At 34.4% G+C, this 24974-nt stretch overlaps 1 protein-coding gene across 1 annotated transcript in view; it reads right to left on the bottom strand.

The window, feature by feature from the left end:
* COLGALT2 (collagen beta(1-O)galactosyltransferase 2) overlaps positions 1–24974 on the bottom strand; it is a 229492-nt gene that overhangs the window by 47750 nt on the left and 156768 nt on the right. The window contains exon 8 of the mRNA XM_073642973.1: positions 23460–23566. Coding sequence (XP_073499074.1) covers positions 23460–23566 — 107 coding nt within the window. The remainder of the gene's footprint in view (positions 1–23459; positions 23567–24974) is intronic.

Here is a 24974-nt window from a genome sequence, read left to right as displayed (position 1 = left end):
CATACATGTGTGTGTATTGTGCATGTGTGTTAATGTGCCTATGTTTACGTGTGTATTTCATATATGTGTGTGTATTGTGCATGTGTGTTAATGTGCCTATGTTTACGTGTGTATTTCATATATGTGTGTGTATTGTGCATGTGTGTTAATGTGCCTATGTTTATGTGTGTATTTCATATAAGTGTGTGTATTGTGCATGTGTGTTAATGTGCCTATGTTTATGTGTGTATTTCATATGTGTGTGTATTGTGCATGTGTGGTAATGTGCTTATGTTTATGTGTGTATTTCATATATGTGTGTGTATTGTGCATGTGTGTTAATGTGCCTATGTTTATGTGTGTATTTCATATATGTGTGTGTATGTGCCTATGTTTATGTGTATATTTCATATATGTGTGTGTATTGTGCATGTGTGTTAATGTGCCTATGTTTATGTGTGTATTTCATATAAGTGTGTGTATTGTGCATGTGTGTTAATGTGCCTATGTTTATGTGTGTATTTTATATATGTGTGTGTATTGTGCATTTGTGTGTTAATGTGCCTATGTTTATGTGTGTATTTCATATAAGTGTGTGTATTGTGCATGTGTATTAATGTGCCTATGTTTATGTGTATATTTCATATATGTGTGTGTATTGTGCATGTGTGTTAATGTGCCTATGTTTATGTGTGTATTTCATATACGTGTGTGTATTGTGCATGTGTGTTAATGTGCCTATGTTTACGTGTGTATTTCATATAAGTGTGTGTATTGTGCATGTGTGTTAATGTGCCTATGTTTACGTGTGTATTTCATATACGTGTGTGTATTGTGCATTTGTGTGTTAATGTGCCTATGTTTATGTGTGTATTTCATATGTGTGTGTATTGTGCATGTGTGTTAATGTGCCTATGTTTATGTGTGTATTTCATATAAGTGTGTGCATTGTGCATGTGTATTAATGTGCCTATGTTTATGTGTATATTTCATATATGTGTGTGTATTGTGCATGTGTGTTAATGTGCCTATGTTTACGTGTGTATTTCATATAAGTGTGTGTATTGTGTATGTATGTTAATGTGCCTATGTTTACGTGTGTATTTCATATACGTGTGTGTATTGTGCATTTGTGTGTTAATGTGCCTATGTTTATGTGTGTATTTCATATGTGTGTGTATTGTGCATGTGTGTTAATGTGCCTATGTTTATGTGTGTATTTCATATAAGTGTGTGCATTGTGCATGTGTATTAATGTGCCTATGTTTATGTGTGTATTTCATATAAGTGTGTGTATTGTGCATGTGTGTTAATGTGCCTATGTTTATGTGTGTATTTCATATATGTGTGTGTGTGTATTGTGCATTTGTGTGTTAATGTGCCTATGTTTATGTGTGTATTTCATATATGTGTGTGTATTGTGCATGTGTGTTAATGTGCTTATGTTTATGTGTGTATTTCATATATGTCTGTATTGTACATGTGTGTTAATGTGCCTATGTTTATGTGTGTATTTCATATAAGTGTGTGTATTGTGCATGTGTGTTAATGTGCCTATGTTTATGTGTGTATTTCATATATGTGTGTGTATTGTGCATTTGTGTGTTAATGTGCCTATGTTTATGTGTATATTTCATGTATGTGTGTGTATTGTGCATTTGTGTGTTAATGTGCCTATGTTTATGTGTGTATTTCATATAATTGTGTGTATTGTGCATTTGTGTGTTAATGTGCCTATGTTTATGTGTGTATTTCATATATGTGTGTGTGTGTATTGTGCATTTGTGTGTTAATGTGCCTATGTTTATGTGTGTATTTCATATATGTGTGTGTATTGTGCATGTGTGTTAATGTGCTTATGTTTATGTGTGTATTTCATATATGTCTGTATTGTACATGTGTGTTAATGTGCCTATGTTTATGTGTGTATTTCATATAAGTGTGTGTATTGTGCATGTGTGTTAATGTGCCTATGTTTATGTGTGTATTTCATATATGTGTGTGTATTGTGCATTTGTGTGTTAATGTGCCTATGTTTATGTGTATATTTCATGTATGTGTGTGTATTGTGCATTTGTGTGTTAATGTGCCTATGTTTATGTGTGTATTTCATATAATTGTGTGTATTGTGCATTTGTGTGTTAATGTGCCTATGTTTATGTGTGTATTTCATATAAGTGTGTGTATTGTGCATTTGTATGTTAATGTGCCTATGTTTATGTGTGTATTTCATATGTGTGTGTATTGTGCATATGTGTTAATGTGCCTATGTTTATGTGTGTATTTCATATAAGTGTGTGTATTGTGCATTTGTGTGTTAATGTGCCTATGTTTATGTGTGTATTTCATATGTGTGTGTATTGTGCATGTGTGTTAATGTGCCTATGTTTATGTGTGTATTTCATATAAGTGTGTGTATTGTGCATTTGTGTGTTAATGTGCCTATGTTTATGTGTGTATTTCATATATGTGTGTGTATTGTGCATGTGTGTTAATGTGCCTATGTTTATGTGTGTATTTCATATAAGTGTGTGTATTGTGCATGTGTGTTAATGTGCCTATGTTTATGTGTGTATTTCATATAAGTGTGTGTATTGTGCATTTGTGTGTTAATGTGCCTATGTTTATGTGTGTATTTCATATGTGTGTGTATTGTGCATGTGTGTTAATGTGCCTATGTTTATGTGTGTATTTCATATAAGTGTGTGTATTGTGCATGTGTGTTAATGTGCCTATGTTTATGTGTGTATTTCATATATGTGTGTGTATTGTGCATGTGTGTTAATGTGCCTATGTTTATGTGTGTATTTCATATATGTGTGTGTATTGTGCATGTGTGTTAATGTGCCTATGTTTATGTGTGTATTTCATATATGTGTGTGTATTGTGCATGTGTGTTAATGTGCCTATGTTTATGTGTGTATTTCATATATGTGTGTGTATTGTGCATGTGTGTTAATGTGCCTATGTTTATGTGTGCATTTCATATATGTGTGTGTATTGTGCATGTGTGTTAATGTGCCTATGTTTATGTGTGTATTTCATATAAGTGTGTGTATTGTGCATGTGTGTTAATGTGCCTATGTTTATGTGTGTATTTCATATGTGTGTATTGTGCATGTGTGTTAATTTGCTTATGTTTATGTGTGTAATTCATATATGTGTGTATTGTGCATGTGTGTTAATGTGCCTATGTTTATGTGTGTATTTCATATATGTGTGTGTATTGTGCATGTGTGTTAATGTGCCTATGTTTATGTGTGTATTTCATATAAGTGTGTGTATTGTGCATTTGTGTGTTAATGTGCCTATGTTTATGTGTGTATTTCATATATGTGTGTATTGTGCATGTGTGTTAATGTGCTATGTTTATGTGTGTATTTCATATATGTGTGTGTATTGTGCATGTGTGTTAATGTGCTATGTTTATGTGTGTATTTCATATATGTGTGTGTATTGTGCATGTGTGTTAATGTGCTATGTTTATGTGTGTATTTCATATATGTGTGTGTATTGTGCATGTGTGTTAATGTGCCTATGTTTATGTGTGTATTTCATATATGTGTGTGTATTGTGCATGTGTGTTAATGTGCCTATGTTTATGTGTGTGTTTCATATAAGTGTGTGCATTGTGCATGTGTGTTAATGTGCCTATGTTTATGTGTGTATTTCATATAAGTGTGTGTATTGTGCATGTGTGTTAATGTGCTTATGTTTATGTGTGTATTTCATATATGTGTGTGTATTGTGCATGTGTGTTAATGTGCCTATGTTTATGTGTGTATTTCATATGTGTGTGTATTGTGCATGTGTGTTAATGTGCTTATGTTTATGTGTGTATTTCATATATGTGTGTGTATTGTGCATGTGTGTTAATGTGCCTATGTTTATGTGTGTATTTCATATATGTGTGTGTATTGTGCATGTGTGTTAATGTGCCTATGTTTATGTGTGTATTTCATATATGTGTGTGTATTGTGCATGTGTGTTAATGTGCCTATGTTTATGTGTGTATTTCATATATGTGTGTGTATTGTGCATGTGTGTTAATGTGCCTATATTTATGTGTGTATTTCATATAAGTGTGTGTATTGTGCATGTGTGTTAATGTGCCTATGTTTTTGTGTATATTTCATACATGTGTGTGTATTGTGCATGTGTGTTAATGTGCCTATGTTTACGTGTGTATTTCATATATGTGTGTGTATTGTGCATGTGTGTTAATGTGCCTATGTTTACGTGTGTATTTCATATATGTGTGTGTATTGTGCATGTGTGTTAATGTGCCTATGTTTATGTGTGTATTTCATATAAGTGTGTGTATTGTGCATGTGTGTTAATGTGCCTATGTTTTTGTGTGTATTTCAGATGTGTGTGTATTGTGCATGTGTGTTAATGTGCTTATGTTTATGTGTGTATTTCATATATGTGTGTGTATTGTGCATGTGTGTTAATGTGCCTATGTTTATGTGTGTATTTCATATATGTGTGTGTATATGCCTATGTTTATGTGTATATTTCATATATGTGTGTATTGTGCATGTGTGTTAATGTGCCTATGTTTATGTGTGTATTTTATATATGTGTGTGTATTGTGCATTTGTGTGTTAATGTGCCTATGTTTATGTGTGTATTTCATATAAGTGTGTGTATTGTGCATGTGTATTAATGTGCCTATGTTTATGTGTATATTTCATATATGTGTGTGTATTGTGCATGTGTGTTAATGTGCCTATGTTTACGTGTGTATTTCATATAAGTGTGTGTATTGTGTATGTATGTTAATGTGCCTATGTTTACGTGTGTATTTCATATACGTGTGTGTATTGTGCATTTGTGTGTTAATGTGCCTATGTTTATGTGTGTATTTCATATGTGTGTGTATTGTGCATGTGTGTTAATGTGCCTATGTTTATGTGTGTATTTCATATAAGTGTGTGCATTGTGCATGTGTATTAATGTGCTTATGTTTATGTGTATATTTCATATATGTGTGTGTATTGTGCATGTGTGTTAATGTGCCTATGTTTATGTGTGTATTTCATATAAGTGTGTGTATTGTGCATGTGTGTTAATGTGCCTATGTTTATGTGTGTATTTCATATATGTGTGTGTGTGTATTGTGCATTTGTGTGTTAATGTGCCTATGTTTATGTGTGTATTTCATATATGTGTGTGTATTGTGCATGTGTGTTAATGTGCTTATGTTTATGTGTGTATTTCATATATGTGTGTGTATTGTGCATGTGTGTTAATGTGCCTATGTTTATGTGTGTATTTCATATAAGTGTGTGTATTGTGCATGTGTGTTAATGTGCCTATGTTTATGTGTGTATTTCATATATGTGTGTGTATTGTGCATTTGTGTGTTAATGTGCCTATGTTTATGTGTATATTTCATGTATGTGTGTGTATTGTGCATGTGTGTTAATGTGCCTATGTTTATGTGTGTATTTCATATATGTGTGTGTATTGTGCATTTGTGTGTTAATGTTCCTATGTTTATGTGTGTATTTCATATAAGTGTGTGCATTGTGCATGTGTGTTAATGTGCCTATGTTTATGTGTATATCTCATATATGTGTGTGTATTGTGCATGTGTGTTAATGTGCCTATGTTTATGTGTGTATTTCATATAAGTGTGTGTATTGTGCATGTGTGTTAATGTGCCTATGTTTATGTGTGTATTTCATATAAGTGTGTGTATTGTGCATGTGTGTTAATGTGCCTATGTTTATGTGTGTATTTCATATAAGTGTGTGTATTGTGCATGTGTGTTAATGTGCCTATGTTTATGTGTGTATTTCATATAAGTGTGTGTATTGTGCATGTGTGTTAATGTGCCTATGTTTATGTGTGTATTTCATATATGTGTGTGTATTGTGCATGTGTGTTAATGTACCTATGTTTATGTGTGTATTTCATATAAGTGTGTGTATTGTGCATGTATGTTAATGTGCCTATGTTTATGTGTATATTTCATGTATGTGTGTGTATTGTGCATGTGTGTTAATGTGCCTATGTTTATGTGTGTATTTCATATATGTGTGTGTATTGTGCATGTGTGTTAATGTGCCTATGTTTATGTGTGTATTTCATATATGTGTGTGTATTGTGCATTTGTGTGTTAATGTTCCTATGTTTATGTGTGTATTTCATATAAGTGTGTGCATTGTGCATGTGTGTTAATGTGCCTATGTTTATGTGTATATCTCATATATGTGTGTGTATTGTGCATGTGTGTTAATGTGCCTATGTTTATGTGTGTATTTCATATGTGTGTGTATTGTGCATGTGTGTTAATGTGCCTATGTTTATGTGTGTATTTCATATAAGTGTGTGTATTGTGCATGTGTGTTAATGTGCCTATGTTTATGTGTGTATTTCATATAATTGTGTGTATTGTGCATGTGTGTTAATGTGCCTATATTTATGTGTGTATTTCATATATGTGTGTGTATTGTGCATGTGTGTTAATGTGCCTATGTTTATGTGTGTATTTCATATATGTGTGTGTATTGTGCATGTGTGTTAATGTGCCTATGTTTATGTGTGTATTTTATATATGTGTGTGTATTGTGCATTTGTGTGTTAATGTGCCTATGTTTATGTGTGTATTTCATATAAGTGTGTGTATTGTGCATGTGTGTTAATGTGCCTATGTTTATGTGTGTATTTCATATAAGTGTGTGTATTGTGTATGTGTGTTAATGTGTATTTCATATATGTGTGTGTATTGTGCATGTGTGTTAATGTGCCTATGTTTATGTGTGTATTTCATATAAGTGTGTGTATTGTGCATGTGTGTTAATGTGCCTATGTTTATGTGTGTATTTCATATAAGTGTGTGTATTGTGCATGTGTGTTAATGTGCCTATGTTTATGTGTGTATTTCATATAAGTGTGTGTATTGTGCATGTGTGTTAATGTGCTTATGTTTATGTGTGTATTTCATATAAGTGTGTGTATTGTGCATGTGTGTTAATGTGCCTATGTTTATGTGTGTATTTCATATATGTGTTTGTATTGTGCATGTGTGTTAATGTGCCTATGTTTATGTGTGTATTTCATATAAGTGTGTGTATTGTGCATGTGTGTTAATGTGCCTATGTTTATGTGTGTATTTCATATATGTGTGTGTATTGTGCATGTGTGTTAATGTGCCTATGTTTTTGTGTATATTTCATATATGTGTGTGTATTGTGCATGTGTGTTAATGTGCCTATGTTTACGTGTGTATTTCATATATGTGTGTGTATTGTGCATGTGTGTTAATGTGCCTATGTTTACGTGTGTATTTCATATATGTGTGTGTATTGTGCATGTGTGTTAATGTGCCTATGTTTATGTGTGTATTTCATATAAGTGTGTGTATTGTGCATGTGTGTTAATGTGCCTATGTTTATGTGTGTATTTCATATGTGTGTGTATTGTGCATGTGTGTTAATGTGCTTATGTTTATGTGTGTATTTCATATATGTGTGTGTATTGTGCATGTGTGTTAATATGCCTATGTTTATGTGTGTATTTCATATATGTGTGTGTATTGTGCATGTGTGTTAATGTGCCTATGTTTATGTGTGTATTTCATATATGTGTGTGTATTGTGCATGTGTGTTAATGTGCCTATGTTTATGTGTGTATTTCATATATGTGTGTGTATTGTGCATGTGTGTTAATGTGCCTATGTTTCTGTGTGTATTTCATATAAGTGTGTGTATTGTGCATGTGTGTTAATGTGCCTATGTTTATGTGTGTATTTCATATGTGTGTGTATTGTGCATGTGTGTTAATGTGCCTATGTTTATGTGAGTATTTCATATAAGTGTGTGTATTGTGCATTTGTGTGTTAATGTGCCTATGTTTATGTGTGTATTTCATATAAGTGTGTGTATTGTGCATGTCTGTTAATGTGCCTATGTTTATGTGTGTATTTCATATAAGTGTGTGTATTGTGCATGTGTGTTAATGTGCCTATGTTTATGTGTGTATTTCATATAAGTGTGTGTATTGTGCATTTGTGTGTTAATGTGCCTATGTTTATGTGTGTATTTCATATATGTGTGTGTATTGTGCATGTGTGTTAATGTGCTATGTTTATGTGTGTATTTCATATATGTGTGTGCATTGTGCATGTGTGTTAATGTGCTATGTTTGTGTGTATTTCATATATGTGTGTGTATTGTGCATGTGTGTTAATGTGCCTACGTTTATGTGTGTATTTCATATATGTGTGTGTATTTTGCATGTGTGTTAATGTGCCTATGTTTATGTGTGTATTTCATATATGTGTTTGTATTGTGCATGTGTGTTAATGTGCCTATGTTTATGTGTGTATTTCATATATGTGTGTGTATTGTGCATTTGTGTTAATGTGCCTATGTTTATGTGTGTATTTCATATAAGTGTGTGTATTGTGCATGTGTGTTAATGTGCCTATGTTTATGTGTGTATTTCATATAAGTGTGTGTATTGTGCATGTGTGTTAATGTGCCTATGTTTATGTGTGTATTTCATATATGTGTGTGTATTGTGCATGTGTGTTAATGTGCCTATGTTTTTGTGTATATTTCATATATGTGTGTGTATTGTGCATGTGTGTTAATGTGCCTATGTTTATGTGTGTATTTCATATATGTGTGTGTATTGTGCATGTGTGTTAATGTGCCTATGTTTACGTGTGTATTTCATATATGTGTGTGTATTGTGCATGTGTGTTAATGTGCCTATGTTTATGTGTGTATTTCATATAAGTGTGTGTATTGTGCATGTGTGTTAATGTGCCTATGTTTATGTGTGTATTTCATATGTGTGTGTATTGTGCATGTGTGTTAATGTGCTTATGTTTATGTGTGTATTTCATATATGTGTGTGTATTGTGCATGTGTGTTAATATGCCTATGTTTATGTGTGTATTTCATATATGTGTGTGTATTGTGCATGTGTGTTAATGTGCCTATGTTTATGTGTGTATTTCATATATGTGTGTGTATTGTGCATGTGTGTTAATGTGCCTATGTTTATGTGTGTATTTCATATGTGTGTGTATTGTGCATGTGTGTTAATGTGCCTATGTTTATGTGAGTATTTCATATAAGTGTGTGTATTGTGCATTTGTGTGTTAATGTGCCTATGTTTATGTGTGTATTTCATATAAGTGTGTGTATTGTGCATGTCTGTTAATGTGCCTATGTTTATGTGTGTATTTCATATAAGTGTGTGTATTGTGCATGTGTGTTAATGTGCCTATGTTTATGTGTGTATTTCATATAAGTGTGTGTATTGTGCATTTGTGTGTTAATGTGCCTATGTTTATGTGTGTATTTCATATATGTGTGTGTATTGTGCATGTGTGTTAATGTGCTATGTTTATGTGTGTATTTCATATCTGTGTGTGCATTGTGCATGTGTGTTAATGTGCTATGTTTGTGTGTATTTCATATATGTGTGTGTATTGTGCATGTGTGTTAATGTGCCTACGTTTATGTGTGTATTTCATATATGTGTGTGTATTGTGCATTTGTGTGTTAATGTGCCTATGTTTATGTTTGTATTTCATATATGTGTGTGTATTGTGCATGTGTGTTAATGTGCCTATGTTTATGTGTGTATTTCATATATGTGTTTGTATTGTGCATGTGTGTTAATGTGCCTATGTTTATGTGTGTATTTCATATATGTGTGTGTATTGTGCATTTGTGTTAATGTGCCTATGTTTATGTGTGTATTTCATATAAGTGTGTGTATTGTGCATGTGTGTTAATGTGCCTATGTTTATGTGTGTATTTCATATAAGTGTGTGTATTGTGCATGTGTGTTAATGTGCCTATGTTTATGTGTGTATTTCATATGTGTGTGTATTGTGCATGTGTGTTAATGTGCTTATGTTTATGTGTGTATTTCATATATGTGTGTGTATTGTGCATTTGTGTGTTAATGTGCTTATGTTTATGTGTGTATTTCATATAAGTGTGTGTATTGTGCATGTGTGTTAATGGACCTATGTTTATGTGTGTATTTCATATAAGTGTGTGTATTGTGCATGTGTGTTAATGTGCCTATGTTTATGTGTGTATTTCATATAAGTGTGTGTATTGTGCATTTGTGTGTTAACGTGCTTATGTTTATGTGTGTATTTCATATAAGTGTGTGTATTGTGCATGTGTGTTAATGGACCTATGTTTATGTGTGTATTTCATATAAGTGTGTGTATTGTGCATTTGTGTGTTAATGTGCCTATGTTTATGTGTATATTTCATATAAGTGTGTGTATTGTGCATGTGTGTTAATGTGCCTATGTTTATGTGTGTATTTCATATAAGTGTGTGTATTGTGCATTTGTGTGTTAATGTGCCTATGTTTATGTGTGTATTTCATATAAGTGTGTGTATTGTGCATTTGTGTGTTAATGTGCCTATGTTTATGTGTATATTTCATATAAGTGTGTGTATTGTGCATGTGTGTTAATGTGCCTATGTTTATGTGTGTATTTCATATAAGTGTGTGTATTGTGCATGTGTGTTAATGTGCCTATGTTTATGTGTGTATTTCATATATGTGTGTGTATTGTGCATTTGTGTGTTAATGTGCCTATGTTTATGTGTGTATTTCATATAAGTGTGTGTATTGTGCATGTGTGTTAATGTGCCTATGTTTATGTGTGTATTTCATATAAGTGTGTGTATTGTCCATGTGTGTTAATGTGCCTATGTTTATGTGTGTATTTCATATAAGTGTGTGTATTGTGCATGTGTGTTAATGTTCCTATGTTTATGTGTGTATTTCATATAAGTGTGTGTATTGTGCATGTGTGTTAATGTGCCTATGTTTATGTGTGTATTTCATATATGTGTGTGTATTGTGCATGTGTGTTAATGTGCCTATGTTTATGTGTGTATTTCATATATGTGTGTGTATTGTGCATGTGTGTTAATGTGCCTATGTTTATGTGTGTATTTCATATAAGTGTGTGTATTGTGCATGTGTGTTAATGTGCCTATGTTTATGTGTGTATTTCATATAAGTGTGTGCATTGTGCATGTGTGTTAATGTGCCTATGTTTATGTGTGTATTTCATATATGTGTGTGTATTGTGCATTTGTGTGTTAATGTGCCTATGTTTATGTGTATATTTCATGTATGTGTGTGTATTGTGCATGTGTGTTAATGTGCCTATGTTTATGTGTGTATTTCATATATGTGTGTGTATTGTGCATGTGTGTTAATGTGCCTATGTTTATGTGTGTATTTCATATATGTGTGTGTATTGTGCATGTGTGTTAATGTGCCTATGTTTATGTGTGTATTTCATATAAGTGTGTGCATTGTGCATGTGTGTTAATGTGCCTATGTTTATGTGTGTATTTCATATAAGTGTGTGTATTGTGCATGTGTGTTAATGTGCCTATGTTTATGTGTGTATTTCATATATGTGTGTGTATTGTGCATGTGTGTTAATGTGCCTATGTTTATGTGTGTATTTCATATAAGTGTGTGTATTGTGCATGTGTGTTAATGTGCCTATGTTTATGTGTGTATTTCATATAAGTGTGTGCATTGTGCATGTGTGTTAATGTGCCTATGTTTATGTGTGTATTTCATATAAGTGTGTGCATTGTGCATGTGTGTTAATGTGCCTATGTTTATGTGTATATCTCATATATATGTGTGTATTGTGCATGTGTGTTAATGTGCCTATGTTTATGTGTTTATTTCATATAAGTGTGTGCATTGTGCATGTGTGTTAATGTGCCTATGTTTATGTGTGTATTTCATATAAGTGTGTGTATTGTGCATGTGTGTTAATGTGCCTATGTTTATGTGTGTATTTCATATATGTGTGTGTATTGTGCATGTGTGTTAATGTGCCTATGTTTATGTGTGTATTTCATATAAGTGTGTGTATTGTGCATGTGTGTTAATGTGCCTATGTTTATGTGTGTATTTCATATAAGTGTGTGTATTGTGCATGTGTGTTAATGTGCCTATGTTTATGTGTGTATTTCATATATGTGTGTGTATTGTGCATGTGTGTTAATGTGCCTATGTTTATGTGTGTATTTTATATATGTGTGTGTATTGTGCATTTGTGTGTTATGTGCCTATGTTTATGTGTGTATTTCATACAAGTGTGTGTATTGTGCATGTGTGTTAATGTGCCTATGTTTATGTGTGTATTTCATATAAGTGTGTGAATTGTGCATGTGTATTAATGTGCCTATGTTTATGTGTGTATTTCATATAAGTGTGTGTATTGTGCATGTGTGTTAATGTGCCTATGTTTATGTGTGTATTTCATATATGTGTGTGTGTATTGTGCATTTGTGTGTTAATGTGCCTATGTTTATGTGTGTATTTCATATATGTGTGTGTATTGTGCATGTGTGTTAATGTGCCTATGTTTATGTGTGTATTTCATATATGTGTGTGTATTGTGCATGTGTGTTAATGTGCCTATGTTTATGTGTGTATTTCATATAAGTGTGTGCATTGTGCATGTGTGTTAATGTGCCTATGTTTATGTTTATATTTCATATCTGTGTGTGTATTGTGCATGTGTGTTAATGTGTATATGTTTATGTGTGTATTTCATGTAAGTGTGTGTATTGTGCATGTGTGTTAATGTGCCTATGTTTATGTGTGTATTTCATATAAGTGTGTGTATTGTGCATGTGTGTTAATGTGCTTATGTTTATGTGTGTATTTCATATATGTGTGTGTATTGTGCATGTGTGTTAATGTGCCTATGTTTATGTGTGTATTTCATATAAGTGTGTGTATTGTGCATTTGTGTGTTAATGTGCTTATGTTTATGTGTGTATTTCATATAAGTGTGTGTATTGTGCATGTGTGTTAATGTGCCTATGTTTATGTGTGTATTTCATATAAGTGTGTGTATTGTGCATTTGTGTGTTAATGTGCCTATGTTTATGTGTGTATTTCATATAAGTGTGTGTATTGTGCATGTGAGTTAATGTGCCTATGTTTATGTGTGTATTTCATATAAGTGTGTGTATTGTGCATGTGTGTTAATGTGCCTATGTTTATGTGTGTATTTCATATAAGTGTGTGTATTGTGCATGTGTGTTACTGTGCCTATGTTTATGTGTGTATTTCATATATGTGTGTGTATTGTGCATGTGTGTTAATGTGCCTATGTTTATGTGTGTATTTCATATATGTGTGTGTATTGTGCATGTGTGTTAATGTGCCTATGCTTATTTGTATATTTCATATATGTGTGTGTATTGTGCATTTGTGTGTTAATGTGCCTATGTTTATGTGTGTATTTCATATGTGTGTGTATTGTGCATGTGTGTTAATGTGCCTATGTTTATGTGTATATTTCATATATGTGTGTGTATTGTGCATGTGTGTTAATGTGCCTATGTTTATGTGTGTATTTCATATAAGTGTGTGTATTGTGCATGTGTGTTAATGTGCCTATGTTTATGTGTATATTTCATATCTGTGTGTGTATTGTGCATGTGTGTTAATGTGCCTATGTTTATGTGTGTATTTCATATAAGTGTGTGTATTGTGCATGTGTGTTAATGTGTCTATGTTTATGTGTGTATGTATTGTGCATGTGTGTTAATGTGCCTATGTTTATGTGTGTGTTTCATATAAGTGTGTGTATTGTGCATGTGTGTTAATGTTCCTATGTTTATGTGTGTATTTCATATAAGTGTGTGTATTGTGCATGTGTGTTAATGTGCCTATGTTTATGTGTGTATTTCATATATGTGTGTGTATTGTGCATGTGTGTTAATGTGCCTATGTTCATGTGTGTATTTCATATAAGTGTGTGTATTGTGCATGTGTGTTAATGTGCCTATGTTTATGTGTGTATTTCATATAAGTGTGTGCATTGTGCATGTGTGTTAATGTGCCTATGTTTATGTGTGTATTTCATATATGTGTGTGTATTGTGCATTTGTGTGTTAATGTGCCTATGTTTATGTGTATATTTCATGTAGGTGTGTGTATTGTGCATGTGTGTTAATGTGCCTATGTTTATGTGTGTATTTCATATAAGTGTGTGCATTGTGCATGTGTGTTAATGTGCCTATGTTTATGTGTATATCTCATGTATATGTGTGTATTGTGCATGTGTGTTAATGTGCCTATGTTTATGTGTGTATTTCATATAAGTGTGTGTATTGTGCATGTGTGTTAATGTGCCTATTTTTATGTGTGTATTTCATATAAGTGTGTGTATTGTGCATGTGTGTTAATGTGCCTATGTTTATGTGTGTATTTCATATAAGTGTGTGTATTGTGCATGTGTGTTAATGTGCCTATGTTTATGTGTGTATTTCATATATGTGTGTGTATTGTGCATTTGTGTGTTAATGTGCCTATGTTTATGTGTGTATTTCATATATGTGTGTGTATTGTGCATGTGTGTTAATGTGCCTATGTTTATGTGTGTATTTCATATAAGTGTGTGTATTGTGCATGTGTGTTATTGTGCCTATGTTTATGTGTATATTTCATATATGTGTGTGTATTGTGCATGTGTGTTAATGTGCCTATGTTTATTTGTGTATTTCATATGTGTGTGTATTGTGCATGTGTGTTAATGTGCCTATGTTTATGTGTGTATTTCATATGTGTGTGTATTGTGCATGTGTGTTAATGTGCCTATGTTTATGTGTGTATTTCATATAAGTGTGTGTATTGTGCATGTGTGTTAATGTGCCTATGTTTATGTGTGTATGTCATATAAGTGTGTGTATTGTGCATGTGTGTTAATGTGCCTATGTTTATGTGTGTATTTCATATATGTGTGTGTATTGTGCATGTGTGTTAATGTGCCTATGTTTATGTGTGTATTTTATATATGTGTGTGTATTGTGCATTTGTGTGTTATGTGCCTATGTTTATGTGTGTATTTCATATAAGTGTGTGAATTGTGCATGTGTATTAATGTGCCTATGTTTATGTGTATATTTCATATATGTGTGTGTATTGTGCATGTGTGTTAATGTGCCTATGTTTATGTGTGTATTTCATATAAGTGTGTGTATTGTGCATGTGTGTTAATGTGCCTATGTTTATGTGTGTATTTCATATAAGTGTGTGTATTGTGCATATGTGTTAATGTGCCTATGTTTATGTGTGTATTTCATATAAGTGTGTGCATTGTGCATGTGTGTTAATGTGCCTATGTTTATGTGTGTATTTCATATATGTGTGTGTATTGTGCATTTGTGTGTTAATGTGCCTATGTTTTTGTGTATATTTCATATATTTGTGTGTATTGTGCATGTGTGTTAATGTGCCTATGTTTATGTGTGTATTTCATATAAGTGTGTCTATAGTGCATGTGTGTTAATGTGCCTATGTTTATGTGTGTATTTCATATAAGTGTGTGTATTGTGCATGTGTGTTAATGTGCCTATGTTTATGTGTGTATTTCATATAAGTGTGTGTATTGTGCATATGTGTTCATGTGCCTATGTTTATGTGTGTATTTCATATAAGTGTGTGTATTGTGCATATGTGTTAATGTGCCTATGTTTATGTGTGTATTTCATATAAGTGTGTGCATTGTGCATGTGTGTTAATGTGCCTATGTTTATGTGTGTATTTCATATAAGTGTGTGCATTGTGCATGTGTGTTAATGTGCCTATGTTTATGTGTGTATTTCATATAAGTGTGTGTATTGTGCATGTGTGTTAATGTGCCTATGTTTATGTGTGTATTTCATATATGTGTGTGTATTGTGCATGTGTGTTAATGTGCCTATGTTTATTTGTGTATTTCATATATGTGTGTGTATTGTGCATTTGTGTGTTAATGTGCCTATGTTTATGCGTATATTTCATATAAGTGTGTGTATTGTGCATGTGTGTTAATGTGCCTATGTTTATTTGTGTATTTCATATACGTGTGTGTATTGTGCATTTGTGTGTTAATGTGCCTATGTTTATGTGTGTATTTCATATGTGTGTGTATTGTGCATGTGTGTTAATGTGCCTATGTTTATGTGTGTATTTCATATAAGTGTGTGCATTGTGCATGTGTGTTAATGTGCCTATGTTTATGTGTGTATTTCTTATAAGTGTGTGTATTGTGCATGTGTGTTAATGTGCCTATGTTTATGTGTGTATTTCATATACGTGTGTGTATTGTGCATTTGTGTGTTAATGTGCCTATGTTTATGTGTATATTTCATATATGTGTGTGTATTGTGCATGTGTGTTAATGTGCCTATGTTTATGTGTGTATTTCATATACAGTCATATGAAAATTTTGGGCACCCCTATTAATCTTAAGCTTAATGTTTTATAAAAATTGGTGTTTTTGCAACAGCTATTTCAGTTTGATATATGTAATAACTGTTGGACACAGTAATGTTTCTGCCTTGAAATGAGGTTTATTGTACTAACAGAAAATGTGCAATCTGCATTCAAACAAAATTTGAAAGGTGCATAAGTATGGGCACCCTTATCATTTTCTTGTTTTAAATACTCCTACCTACTTTTTACTGACTTACTAAAGCACTTTTTTTGGTTTTGTAACCTCATGGAGCTTTGAACTTTATAGCCAGGTGTATGCAATCATGAGAAAAGCTACTTAAAGTGGCCACTTGCAAGTTGTTCTCCTGTTTGAATCTCCTCTGCAGAGTGGCATCATGTGCTCCTCAAAACAACTGTCAAATGATCTGAAAACAAAGATTATTCAACATAGTTGTTCAGGGGAAGCATACAAAAAGCTGTCTCAGAGATTTAACCTGTCAGTTTCCACTGTGAGGAACATAGTAAGGAAATGGAAGAACACAGGGACAGTTCTTGTTAAGGCCAGAAGTTGCAGGCCAAGAAAAACATCAGAAAGGCAGAGAAGAAGAATGGTGAGATCAGTCAAGGACAATCCTCAGACCACCTCCAGAGAGCTGCAGCATCAACTTGCTGCAGATGGTGTCATTGTGCATCGGTCAACTATACAATGCACTTTGCACAAGGAGAAGCTGTATGGGAGAGTGATGTGAAAGAAGCCGTTTCTGCAAGCACGCCACAAACAGAGTTGGCTGAGGTATGCAAAAGCACATTTGGAGAAGCCAATTTCTTTTTGGAAGAAGGTCCTGTGGACTGATGAAATCAAGATTGAGTTATTTGGTCATACAAAAAGGCGTTATGCATGGTGGCAAAAAAACACAGCATTCCAAGAAAAACACTTGCTACCCACAGTAAAATTTGGTGGAGGTTCCATCATGCTTTGGGGCTGTGTGGTCAATGCTGGCACTGGGAATCTTGTTAAAGTTGAGGGACGCATGGATTCCACTCAGTATCAGCAGATTCTTGACAATAGTGTTCAAGAATCAGTGATAAATATGAAGTTACAAAGTGGATGGATCTTTCAGCAAGACAATGATCCAAAACACCGCTCCAAATCTACTCAGGCATTCATGCAGAGGAACAACTACAATGTTCTGGAATGGCCATCCCAGTCCCCAGACCTGAATATCATTGAACATCTGTGGGATCATTTGAAGAGGGCTGTCCATGCTCGGCGACCATCAAACTTAACTGAACTGGAATTGTTTTGTAAAGAGGAATGGTCAAAAATACCTTCATCCAGGATCCAGGAACTCATTAAAAGCTACAGGAAGCGACTAGAGGCTGTTATTTTTGCAAAAGGAGGATCTACTAACTATTAATGTCACTTTTCTGGTGAGGTGCCCATACTTATGCACCTGTCAAATTTTGTTTGAATGCAGATTGCACATTTTCTGTTAGTACAATGAACCTCATTTCAAGGCAGAAACATTACTGTATCCAACAGTTATTACATATATCAAACTGAAATAGCTGTTGCAAAAACACCAATTTTTATAGAACATTAAGCTTAAGATTAATAGGGGTGCCCAAACTTTTTCATATGACTGTACGTGTGTGTATTGTGCATTTGTGTGTTAATGTGCCTATGTTTATGTGTGTATTTCATATGTGTGTGTATTGTGCATGTGTGTTAATGTGCCTATGTTTATGTGTGTATTTCATATGTGTGTGTGTTGTGCATTTGTGTGTTAATGTGCCTATGTTTATGTGTGTATTTCATATGTGTGTGTATTGTGCATGTGTGTTAATGTGCCTATGTTTATGTGTGTATTTCATATATGTGTGTGTATTGTGCATGTGTGTTAATGTGCCTATGTTTATGTGTGTATTTCATATAAGTGTGTGTATTGTGCATGTGTGTTAATGTGCCTATGTTTATGTATGTATTTCATATACGTGTGTGTATTGTGCATTTGTGTGTTAATGTGCCTATGTTTATGTGTGTATTTCATATATGTGTGTGTATTGTGCATGTGTGTTAATGTGCCTATGTTTATGTGTGTATTTCATATAAGTGTGTGTATTGTGCATTTGTGTGTTAATGTGCCTATGTTTATGTGTGTATTTCATATGTGTGTGTATTGTGCATGTGTGTTAATGTGCCTATGTTTATGTGTGTATTTCATATAAGTATGTGCATTGTGCATGTGTGTTAATGTGCCTATGTTTGTGTGTATTTCATATAAGTGTGTGTATTGTGCATGTGTGTTAATGTGCCTATGTTTATGTGTATATTTCATATATGTGTGTGTATTGTGCATGTGTGTTAATGTGCCTATGTTTATGTGTGTATTTCATATACGTGTGTGTATTGTGCATTTGTGTGTTAATGTGCCTATGTTTATGTGTATATTTCATATATGTGTGTGTATTGTGCATGTGTGTTAATGTGCCTATGTTTATGTGTGTATTTCATATATGTGTGTGTATTGTGCATTTGTGTGTTAATGTGCCTATGTTTATGTTTGTATTTCATATGTGTGTGTATTGTGCATGTGTGTTAATGTGCCTATGTTTATGTGTGTATTTCATATAAGTGTGTGTATTGTGCATGTGTGTTAATGTGTCTATGTTTATGTGTGTATTTCATATATGTGTGTGTATTGTGCATTTGTGTGTTAATGTGCCTATGTTTATGTTTGTATTTCATATGTGTGTGTATTGTGCATGTGTGTTAATGTGCCTATGTTTATGTGTGTATTTCATATAAGTGTGTGTATTGTGCATGTGTGTTAATGTGCCTATGTTTATGTGTGTATTTCATATGTGTGTGTATTGTGCATTTGTGTGTTAATGTGCCTATGTTTATGTGTGTATTTCATATAAGTGTGTATATTGTGCATGTGTGTTAATGTGCCTATGTTTATGTGTGTATTTCATATATGTGTGTATTGTGCATTTGTGTGTTAATGTGCCTATGTTTATGTGTGTATTTCATATGTGTGTGCATTGTGCATGTGTGTTAATGTGCCTATGTTTATGTGTGTATTTCATATATGTGTGTGTATTGTGCATGTGTGTTAATGTGCCTATGTTTATGTGTGTATTTCATATAAGTGTGTGTATTGTGCATGTGTGTTAATGTGCCTATGTTTATGTGTGTATTTCATATATGTGTATGTATTGTGCATGTGTGTTAATGTGCCTATGTTTATGTGTGTATTTCATAAGTGTGTGTATTGTGCATGTGTGTCAATGTGCCTATGTTTATGTGTGTATTTCATATATGTGTGTGTATTGTGCATTTGTGTGTTAATGTGCCTATGTTTATGTGTGTATTTCATATGTGTGTGCATTGTGCATGTGTGTTAATGTGCCTATGTTTATGTGTGTATTTCATATATGTGTGTGTATTGTGCATGTGTGTTAATGTGCCTATGCTTATGTGTGTATTTCATATAAGTGTGTGTATTGTGCATGTGTGTTAATGTGCCTATGTTTATGTGTGTATTTCATATAAGTGTGTGTATTGTGCATGTGTGTTAATGTGCCTATGTTTATGTGTGTATTTCATATGTGTGTGCATTGTGCATGTGTGTTAATGTGCCTATGCTTATGTGAGCATTTCATATACGTGTGTGTATATGAAGGAAAGGAATGACAGGGGATACCCTACATACATATTGTACAGAGAAGCCCAGATATAAAGTCAGTGGCAAAATGGACATAAACTGGCTTATCAAACACTCTATGGAAGGAGACATCCCATACCAGTGTGTGGCCTAAACCAACACATTTCCCAACAACAAAGAAAAATATATACCACTTTTGACTGGTCAGACAAAAATTTTTAGAGACAAAGTCCAAAGTGTACCGAGTATTGGTTTACAAAGCCCCTGCAAGCCCTAGAGTCACCATCAAAATGGTCAGTAGCAAGCAAATGTGAACATGTTTCCCAAGCATGATGTCCCAGAAGTGAAGGTGGTTGTGGCAGGGGTTGAGGAGTTGGAGGTGTAAGTAAGAGATTGAGCCAGTGCACCAAAATAGGCTGAAAGGTCACACACAGCCTGAACGATCTCCCATTAGCTTAAAGCAAGTTGCATAAAAAGTCCAGATAGATCTTCTGTATATTTAGTGCCATGTAAATGTTTGGGAACTCCTGGTTAAAATTACTGGTATTGTGAACAGTTAAGCAAGCTGAAGATGAAATGAACTCTAAAAGGCCTAAAGTTAAAGATGACATATTTCCTTTTTTATTTTAGGCAAAAATATATATATTTTCATCTTTTACATTTTAAAAATACAAAAAAGAAAATGGGCAGATGCAAAAGTTTGGGCACAGCTTGTAAACGCTTTTTGTAATAGCCAAGAGTTTCTTGTTTGAGGGATTTTCATTCATTCTTCCTTGGAAAATTCTTCTAAAACCTTCAGCTTGCGCCTTTTGCGGTAGTCTATTGTGGATTTTGACGTGTGTTTAGGATCATTATCCATTTGTAGAAGCCATCCTCTTTTCAACTTCACCTTTTTACAGATTGTGTTATGCTTGCATCAAGAATTTGTTGAAACTTCATTGAATCCATTCTTCCCTCTACCCGTGAAATGTTCCATGTGCCATTGGCTGCAAAACAACCCCAAAGCATGAATGATCCACTCCCATGCTTAATGGTTGGTGAGATGTTCTTTTCCTGAAATTCTGTGCCCTTTTTCTTCACACATACCTCTGATCATTGTGGCCAAAGAGTTCTATCTTAACCTCATAGATCCAGAGGACTTATTTCCAAATTGCATAAGGCTTGTTTAGATGTTCTTTTGCATAGTTCCGAAGCTGAATTTTATGGTGAGGACGCAGGAGAGGTTTTTTTCTGATGACTCTTCCATGAAGGTCATACTTATGCAGGTGTCTCTGAACAGTAGAACAATGTACCACAACTACAAAGTCTGTTAAATCTTTCTAAAGGTCTTTTGCAGTCAAGCAGGGGTTCTGATTTGCCTCTCTAGCTGGGCCTCCACCAGCTGCTTAGAAGAACCCATAGCTGCTGTTTTTTGGCACAAGGTTAGCGGAGGCTGGGATTTTAAAAAGCCGGGAAATTAGCATCACCTGGCCTTTCCTAGCGATGATTGTGAACAAGGCATAACCCTAACAGGCTAATTAAGGCTCATTATGAGTTCATAGATATCAAACATGTACAGGTTCTTTTTTATTTAAGTAGTGAAAAAAAAACAAAGTTTGTAAAAAAAAAAAGCGCCATTTTCCGAGACCCATAGCACTTCCATTTTTCAAGATCTTGGGCCAGGTGACGGCTTAATTTTTTGCGTGCCGAGCTGATGATTTTATTGATACCATTTTGGGGTAGATACGATGTTTTGATTGCCTGTTATTGCATTTTATTGCAAAGTTGCGGCGATCAAAAAAGCGTACTTCTGGCGTTTTGATTTTTTCTCTCGTTACGCCGTTTACCATTCGGATGAATTCTTTTCATATTTTGATAGATTGGCAATTCTGAAAGCAGCGATACCAAACATGTGAATTTTTGATTTTTTTAGTTGTTTTATTTTGAATGGGGCAAAAGGGGGGTGATTTAAACTTTTATTTTTTTTTATTTTTAAAATATTTTTACAAACATTTTCTTTTTACTTGCTGCAATAGAAGCTGCAATCTCCTGATCGCTGATCGTGTAGCAGAAATGATCATCTGCTATGAACGCCGGCCATTGGTTCGCGTTCATAGCAGACTGGCAGTGACAAGCACGGTGGTCTTCTACAGACTCCCATTGGCGCTCTGCGATCACGTGACAAGGGCGTCAATGGGAGGGGTTTGTGTCGCGCTTCCGCCACAGCCATGTTAAATGCCGCTGTAAGAGATTGACACTGGATCGTGATTCCACCCGCAGCTGTTAGGGGCACATGAAAAGATGTGGGCTCAGCGCCGGAATCAAATACCGGGACACGACCTATGACGTACCAAAACGTCATAGGTCGTGAAGGGGTTATTATATTATCATCTGATCTCTGTCAGAGCTGGCTTTAAAAGGTCTACAGTGGTGATGTCAGAAGATTTCACCTGGAGACAGGAGAAGGGAGCCAGGCATGGCCGGGACAAGTGAGCAACACTTAGTTTACATCACCTATTAGATGGCTTACTTTGTGCCAATCAATGTCAGCGCAGAGGGTTGTATGTTAGAACGCGACAGTGTTCTGGAAAATCGTGCCACTTCCTGAAGCTACAACCCTTTGTCAAGTAAGGTGCAGAAAGTGTTGTGCAATAATAAATATGATGGAAGTCATCAAAGACAGTTTTACTGGCACAAATTCAGTTTACTAAATCTCCTTTGATATTTTACAAATGGGACCATTTTTGTATCGATGACTGGAATCAGTAAATGGACCAGTGATTACATTTAATACAGTGTTAGCTTTATATTGAAGATTATTAAACTGATAAATCCAATGAGTGTAAGTTCTTAGTGAGCAAATGTATATGCTGAGGGAATCTGTCAGCAAGTTCTGACAGCAGCATGAGCTAGGGACATAGACCCTGATTCCTGCGATGCATCGCTTCGATTTCTGGGTGCAGCAGTTATGACAGAATCAGGGTTTTCTGTGTATAGCCCCGATGATACCACTGATTATCAGCTTTTTGTTTACACTGTATAGTCACAGAAAGCTTCCAATCATTGCTGGGGGCGTGGTTGGACTAGGATGCACAAGGAAGCTTGTCACGTAGTGATAATCTTCTGCTGATAAAACACTGATTGTATTGAAACAGCAAAACACAGTACAGTAAGTGACACATTGCTGGTATCATGGTCTCTTCTCCTACATCATGGCGCTCTCAGATTACATAGCAACCTTCTGACAGATTCCTTTAAAGTATATTTCTTTGTATACTATACAGTACCTAGTGACATTACATTGCGTATTGTATTCTCCCCAGTCATTCTAGCTCAGTTATAGTGGCATACTTGAGATTATTACAACTACATAATAATAAAAGTAATAGTAATGTTTCTCGGTTGTAATGAGGTACTAAGGAATGAAAGCTGATAATGGAATAGAGTGATATCCAAACACGGCTTTTACACACTGACATAACAGTGCAATATTCATTATATAGAGACAATTCTGACACAGAGAATGTTCCAACAATAAAATGGAATTACAGTTACAGCACTAATTTGGGGTTATAGACTCACTTGCCATCCACTGCATCAAACGTCTTGGCCTGGATTTGTAGTTCATACAGACTACGAAGCATCCGGACTCGACGATCTTGACGACGTTTCAGATTAATCATGAAAACCTGCAAGGAAACCATTATCAATACCAGTATCATATGTATTAAATGGTAAATCTTTTGCACACATATTGAAAGATGCAGACTGTAGAGGAGAATGCACAGGACTTCTGGGTGACCATTATTCTAAACATGTCACAGTAAGTTATTTGTCTTTCATCGCAGACATAGGTATGACCATAGGTCCAGGCCACAAGAAGTGGGCTACAAAAACGGCTAAGCACAACTGCCTTACATTGTTTGCATAACTCTCATAGAAGTGAATGGGAGCTTCTAAAAGGAGCCCAGCAAATTGTGCTAAGCTGTTGGTGTAACTAGCGAGTTGCGACAACAGCGAACAGTGAAGTTTGTTGTGGTAATCTGTTGCCATAAAAAACTTTCATAGCAAAACAAAGACAGTAGATAAAAAAGCAAGTCAATTTATTTTACTCACTTATATCAGTAAGTCCACAGCGCTTTACAGACATTATGGGCACTGTCCCCATTGGGGCTCACAATCTAGATTCCCTATCGGTATGTCTTTGGAGTGTGGGAGGAAACCAGAAAACCCAGAGGAAACCCACAGGGAGAACATACAAACTCCTTGCAGATGTTGTCATTGGTGGGATTTGAACCCAGGACCCCAGAGCTGCAGGACTACAGTGCTAACCACTGAGCCAAGTCAATAGCCAACTTGCTTATTTTCATGCTTTTTCACTAACAATACCAATTTCATAACATGAGAATACCCCTTTAACTTGTCTGCTGTAAAATTTGAAGACCACCGTGTCATCCTTTCTTGTGACTATAGACTGTACTTATGGAGCCAGCAGTAAGTGACCTCTAGACAACCTGAAAACCAACTATAGCCTGTAGTCTGAGAGTTTTACTTATGGAAGCCTACAATATTTTTATCTGACAGGCTAAGCCTTTTTACCAACTATAAAAATGTAAAGGAAATCACTACTATAAAGGTTATTCCCATGTTCATATATGTGTGTTGTTGGATAGTGCTTGCTAAAACAAACACTTATTTATATATATATATATATATATATATATATATATATATATATATATATATATAAATATAGTCAGTAAACACAATTTACTGACTATTAAAATTAGCAGCCGTTCTTGAGATATTAACACTATTTTTTTCTTTTGGTTACAGATTGTTGCCTAGGAGACAGACCACCGCTGATATCAAGCTAGTAAACAGTGTGCTGAAGCTAGTCAGGATTAGGAGGCATCAGTGCGCTCTAGTGATCTAGAGTCCAAAATCTATTGATTAAAATTAACTTTCGTTCGTGGGAAAACCCCTTTAAGGTACGCAAGCTCGGCCTCTGCTCAATTCTTTGGCCATTGGCCTTTGTCCATAGGAGAAAGCTGAGCACAGTATTCAGCTTCCTCTGGCAGTCCCATTGATAAAAAA

Source organism: Phyllobates terribilis, unplaced genomic scaffold (genome assembly GCF_046119375.1).
Source record: "Phyllobates terribilis strain yellow unplaced genomic scaffold, ASM4611937v1 Scaffold_8__6_contigs__length_399053987, whole genome shotgun sequence".
Taxonomy (NCBI): domain Eukaryota; kingdom Metazoa; phylum Chordata; class Amphibia; order Anura; family Dendrobatidae; genus Phyllobates; species Phyllobates terribilis.
Note: the sequence above shows the minus strand (reverse complement) of the source record. Positions and strands in the feature narration are given on the sequence as shown.